The sequence below is a fragment of the Solanum tuberosum genome, unplaced genomic scaffold (genome assembly GCF_000226075.1).
Source record: "Solanum tuberosum cultivar DM 1-3 516 R44 unplaced genomic scaffold, SolTub_3.0 scf00453, whole genome shotgun sequence".
Classification (NCBI taxonomy): domain Eukaryota; kingdom Viridiplantae; phylum Streptophyta; class Magnoliopsida; order Solanales; family Solanaceae; genus Solanum; species Solanum tuberosum.
Window position 1 is genome coordinate 310,152 of NW_006239393.1, and position 6,187 is coordinate 316,338.

The 6,187-nt window shown below is 37.1% G+C and overlaps 1 protein-coding gene across 1 annotated transcript; it reads right to left on the reverse strand.

Moving 5' to 3' along the window:
* Positions 1–2,836: 2,836 nt before the first annotated feature.
* On the reverse strand, positions 2,837–5,296 carry LOC107057679 (putative uncharacterized protein DDB_G0292438). Its single transcript, XM_015303733.1, has 2 exons — positions 3,547–5,296; positions 2,837–3,241 (listed from the first exon to the last, which is right to left on the reverse strand). The coding sequence occupies exons 1-2, from the start codon at positions 4,601–4,603 to the stop codon at positions 3,213–3,215; spliced, it is 1,086 nt and encodes a 361-aa protein (XP_015159219.1). The 5' UTR covers positions 4,604–5,296; the 3' UTR covers positions 2,837–3,212.
* Positions 5,297–6,187: the final 891 nt, after the last annotated feature.

Genomic DNA, 6,187 nt, shown 5'->3' on the forward strand with positions numbered 1-6,187 from the left:
AGCACAGAGGACAAAGTAATAGATGAAGTGGGGTTAACGGTTCCAGATCCCTCAATGGTATAACTAGACCCATCAGCTATGGTAACAGAGGATGGTACTTTATGTGTCCGAAATTTAGAAAAAAATTTGGGAAGTTGCTTGAGGAGGAAACGAGACATTTGTTACCTAACTCAGTAAGGGAAGGGGTTGTCATTGATTCTTGATACTTTGTAAGTTTAGCATACTCATCAGCGGAGATTGTAACAGTTGAGGGTGAACTCGAAGTGGCAGCAACAACGGCAGTCTGTGTCTATTGGTTGCGATTCTGTAATTTCTTATAGATTTCTCCTATAATACTGCTAACTATATAAGGTAATAGAATATTTACAACATTCTTTCACACTCCCTCTCAAGCTGGAGCATATAGATTGATCATGCCTAGCTTGTTACACAAATAGTTAACTCGAGCTCCCGTCAATGCATTTGTGAACAAATCTGCTAGTTGCTCTCATGTCTTTACATAGCTTGTGGAAATCAAGTTCTCTTGAATCTTTTCACGAATAAAATGGCAGTCCACCTCGATGTGCTTAGTTCTTTCATGATACACTGGATTTGAGGCGATATGAAGGGCAAATTGATTATCACACCAAAGTTTCGATAGTGTGGGATACTTCAACCCAACTTCACTTAAGAGGTGATGTATCCATATAATCTCACTTGTGGATTGTGTCATAGCTCTATACTCAGATTCTGCACTAGATCGAGATACAACATTTTGTTTCTTACTTCTCCATGATACCAAATTTCCACCCACAAAGACACAATAGCCAGTAGTAGACCTTCTATCAATCTTGGATCCAGCCCAATCAGCATCTGCAAAACACTCAATGCAAGTATGTCCATTGTTTCTATATACTATGCCAAGTCCATGGGCGCCTTTCAAGTAACACAATATTTGTTCCAAATCTTCCCAATGTTTGATTGTAGGTGTGGACATGAATTGACTAACAACACTTACAGCAAAAGAAATATTCGTACAAATTATAGTGAGATAGTTTAATTTCCCAACTAATCTCCTATATCTCTCTGGATCATCGAATGGATCACCATCATCTTTTGTTAGCTGCGTATTGGGGATCATTGGAGTACTACAAGGCTTGGTTGCCGACTTTCCAGTTTCCTCAAGAAGGTCTAGGATATACTTCCTTTGAGATAAAAATATTCCCTTCTTGCTCCTACTTACTTCTATTCCCAAGAAGTATTTCAATTGTCCCAAATCTTTCGTGTGAAGCATAGAATGCAAGAATAATTTGAGAGAAGATATTCTTGCATAATCACTCCCAAGAAGAATAATGCCAACTATTGATTGTTTGTAAAAGACCGAATGATCACAATTGCTCTTAGTTAGCCCAAACTTCTGAACTACCTCACTAAATTTCCCAAACCAAGCATGTGGACTCTGTTTCAGACCATACAAAGATTTCTTCAAGTGACATACTTTCCCATTCTCCCCCTGAGCAAAAAAACCGGGTGGTTTCTCCATATACACTTCTTCTTGGAGATCACCATGAAGAAATGCATTCTTGATATCCAACTGATGTAGCGGCCAATTTTGAGAAGCATCCAGAGAAATAAACAAGCAAACGGAAGTGAGTTTGGCCACCGGAGAAAAAGTATCAAAATAATCCACCCCATAAGTCTGAGCTTATCCCTTAGCCACCAATCTGGCTTTAAGCCTAGCCACAGAACCATCAGGATTTACTTTGACTGTAAAAACCCATTTACATCCCACTGCCTTCTTCCCTTTTGGTAAGTCCACCAAATTCCAAGTGTGATCTTCATCTAACGCATGTATCTCATCGAGCATTGAATCATACCACCCAGGGTGAGTCAAAGCTTCTCGAACTATTTTGGGTACAAAGATAGAATCTAGAGAAGCAATTAAAGAGCAAGATGCGGGAGACAAGTGGTCATATGAGATAAAATTACCAATGGAATATATTGATTGACATTGACGCTTACCTTTGTGAAGAGCAATGGGAATGTCAAGATTTTCTGTTGGAGAGAGATTGACTGGAGGAGGATCAGATGACGAGAGAGTTGGTGCAGGACATGTATCATTGGTCACTTGTCACCTGGAATAAACTTGAACTATCGGCGGCTTTGTTTGAGTAAGAGGAACATCAGAAGACACATTTTCCATTGCTTGTTCAACACTACCAGGAACTTCCTTATAGTGTTCTGATCTCGATGGAGTGGTCCTATAAATGAGATTATTCTTCCTGCTGCTCTTGAGTGGGAAAAGTGTCGGGAGAGGAAAAAAATGATATGCTTTTAGAGAACACCACATCTATCGACACCATATATCTGTTAAGGGTTGGAGAGTAGCACTGAGAACCCTTTTGTAAGCGAGAATATACCAAAAATACACACTTCAAGGCCTTTAGTTCTAGTTTAGTAACATGGGGTCGCACATCACGAACATAACAAGTCTAATGAAAATAATGGCTTATTAGGAAAGAGAACACCATATGGAATATCACCATTAAGCACTGTGGATGGCATGCGATTAATTAAAAAGCTAGTTGTGGATACCACATCCGCCCAAAATTGCTTAGGTACCTTCATTTGAAATAGCAAAGCATGAGCTGTCTCAAACAAATGTTTATTTTTTCTCTCAGCCACTCCATTTTGAGAGGGTGTATCAACACACGAAGATTGATGAAGGATACCATATTGATTCATGTAGTTCTGAAATGATGATGACATGAATTCTTTAGCATTGTCACTCCTCAATATGTACAGAAGCATTAAATTGTGTCTTAATCTCAACACAAAAATTTGAGAAATGGGAAAACACTTCAAAACGATTTTTCATAAAGTAAATCCATGTCATTCAAGAAAAATCATCCACAATAGTAACAAAATATCTAAACCCAACTTTAGACACAACAGGGCATGGTCCCCAAACATTTGAATGAACTAATTCGAAAGCAAAATCAGCCCGCTTATTATTTCTGGGACTTAACGAGCTTCTATGGTGTTTTGAAAAATGTCAAGACTCACAGTCTATTGAAGGTACATTTTGAAATTAAGGACATAATTTCTTCAAAACTGGAAGAGAAGGATGTCCCAAACGATAATGTGCTTCAAATGACGAGACGATACTAGAGCAAGCAATTGGTGGAGGCGCCCATTCATCAAGAATGTATAGACCATCCAATACATGTCCTTTACCAATAATTTGCTTCGTCATAAGATCCTGAAAGAGATAATAATCGGGATATAATGAGACAAAACATTTTTGTTCTTTGGTAAGTTTACTCAGAGAAACTAGATTAAAGGCAAAACTAGGTAAGCCTAGCACAGAGGACAAAGTAATAAATGAAGTGGGGTTAACGATTCCAGATCCCTCAATGGTATAACTAGATCCATCAGCTATGGTAACAGAGGATGGTACTTTATGTGCTCGGAATTTAGAAAAAAAATTGGGATTACCTATCATGTGATATGTGTCACCCGAATCAATGATCCAGTTGCTTGAGGAGGAAATGAGATATTTGTTACCTGACTTAGTAAGGGCAGGAGCTGGCATTGATTCTTGATACTTTGTAAGTCTAGCATACTCATCAGCGGAGATTGTAACAGTTGAGGGTGAACTCGAAATGGCAGCAGCGGTAGTCTGTGTCTGTTGGTTGCGATTCTGTAATTTCTTACAGTTTCGCCTTATGTGCCCGGGTTCCTTACAATAGCGACAAGTATTGTCATTATTCCATCTCCCAGCTTCATTGTTTCCTTCTTTGTTATTGTTCCATACCCCAGCATTGTTGTTATTGTTCCATATTCCTGCATCATTGTTATGGTTCCATTTCGCTGCATCATTGTTATGATTCCATTTTTCTCCATCTTTGTTATTGTTCCATTTTCCAGCATCATTGTTGTTGTTCCATCTCCCTGCATTATTTCTTCCTCCTCCTCTTTTTCCAACAAGCACATTTGTCTGTTGATAGGCTGGAGTACTCTCTGTGCGCAACACCCGACTGAAAACATCATTGAGAGAAGTGTTCTCAGAACTGGAGAGAATCTGTGATTTAGCAGTCTCAAACCCAGATGGGAGTCCAGTTAAAAAACTCATTATCGCCATTTGTTCCCTCTGAGCTTGTTGTACCTTGCTATCAATACTGAATGGTAGAAGTACATTCAGTTCCTTGTAGGTTTTCTTGAACTCCATGAAGTATGTAGTGAGTGACTTAGCTTCCTTCTCAGAACGATAGAAAGCCTTAGAAACTTCATAAATCCGAGATAAATTACCTTTGCCAGAGTACAAATACTCCAAATAATCCATTAATTCTTTAACAAACTCACAATGATTAACCAAACCAACAACTTCATTATCAATAGAGTTTATGATTTGCAAGATTAGTCTAGCATCATCTCTAAGCCAAGCCTTTTTACCATCATCGGTTGGAGGATCTTGTATATGATGATCATCCTTTTCAACACTACGCAAGTAGATCCTGATTTTTCTACTCCAATCTAAATAATTAAACCCATTTAATTTAGAATCTGTAATTTTGGATAATGCTGGAACAATTTCAGTCATGGCAGATTTATCTTTAGCCATTTAAACTAATGTTTAGCCAAGAAATTGATCAAGAAGAACAAATGATCAAAAATCTGCCACCAAACTGGTTGATAAGAGCAATAGATCAACACTAGAACTGACCAAAGCAGTCACAGAAGCAAAGGGAAAAATACAAACCTAGAAGTCGATGCTGGGGCAGCAAGCGCAGACGTAATCTGCCAATTCCAAGAAGTCGAAACCTTTTCCTAAGATGCTAGGAAAAGTTCCAAATTTTCTAAATCAAAATCTTGAGCCCTAGTGGCTCTGATACCATGAAATTCAACAGAACTTCTTATTTCATAGATATCAGCATTACATGTATTTATATACTAGCAAGAAGATATACCAAAGGTAAGAAAATATCCTACAGATCTCTCCTATGATTCTTACAGATTTCTCTTATGATACTGTTAACTATATAAGGTAATAGAATATTTACAACATTCTTTCACAAATATAGATGGGTCTTTTAACCACAACACAAAAATAGGGGGAGCAAGGGGCATTTTGCGTGACACCGATGGAAATTGGATAGCTGGTTATAGTGCAAAAATTAATGTAAACTCGTCAACAAATGATAAACTATCATCTCTATTATATGGATTTCTTCTAACTGAAAAATTATAGGTTCAACACTTGGAGATAGCAACTGATTCACTCGAGGTAATTAACTTTCTTCAAAATGAAAGAGATACTCACACAAATATGTTAAATGAATGCAGGGATTTGATCCATAGAATGGGGAACCCCCCAATCAAGCATGAGCCTCGAGGAAAGAATAAAGTGGTGGACCTGCTAGCCAAAGAAGGCCAGAAGATTAAATCGGACAAGCTTTTTGAGGAATGGAGAGTTCCACCGTGGTTTGTTTGGAAGATACTAGAAGCAGAAAGAGTAAAAAGTCATATTCTACAAGCCTATAAGCCTCAATGTAATTTGAATTGTAACCAAGTTATATGGTCTGATAACTCATGCACTAGCCATAATGCAGCCATCTCTATTTGTATTGATACATAATATTATAATATAATATCTCCTCTTTTAACCAAAAATAAATAAATTATAATCCAAGCACCCCCACCACCACCACACTTTAATTTAAATGTTCCAAATGTCCTTTTTGTAAATTGTATGGACATCTAATTAAGATTAGTAGATCATTTTGTTGTCAAGTTAATTGTGTTCCAATACTATAATACATGAGCATTTAATAAGACGACAAAGTCTTCAACCTTTAATGAACGCAAAATGATCTAACAAAATTATCATTTCTCTTAATTTCAAATTATTCTAATAACTTTCAAGTATAAATATTATCCATCAAAATAAAGGAATTCATATATACCATCTCATAACTTGAAAATAAAATTCACATGATCTTTATGCAACACAATTATGAGATATCTCCACTGACTAACATTTGTATGACATAATGTGTGATATGCTTACCAAGTTCTGATGCATAGTTCTCACCTTATCATTGCACTTCAATCGGGTCACCATCGCTATAAGATGCTTTTGTACTCTGCATCAAGACATTGTTATTAGTAAGCTCATCAACATAACAAATTATTGTCTCAAGTATTA

Bases quoted from the DNA above. Each gene is read 5' to 3' on its own strand.
- LOC107057679 (XM_015303733.1), bottom strand. From the start codon at position 4,603: ATGGCTAAAGATAAATCTGCCATGACTGAAATTGTTCCAGCATTATCC. The intron at 3,242-3,546 runs GTAACAAATATC...TATCTCTTTCAG, and splicing joins TCCTGCCCTTACTAAGTCAG to GATCTTATGACGAAGCAAAT.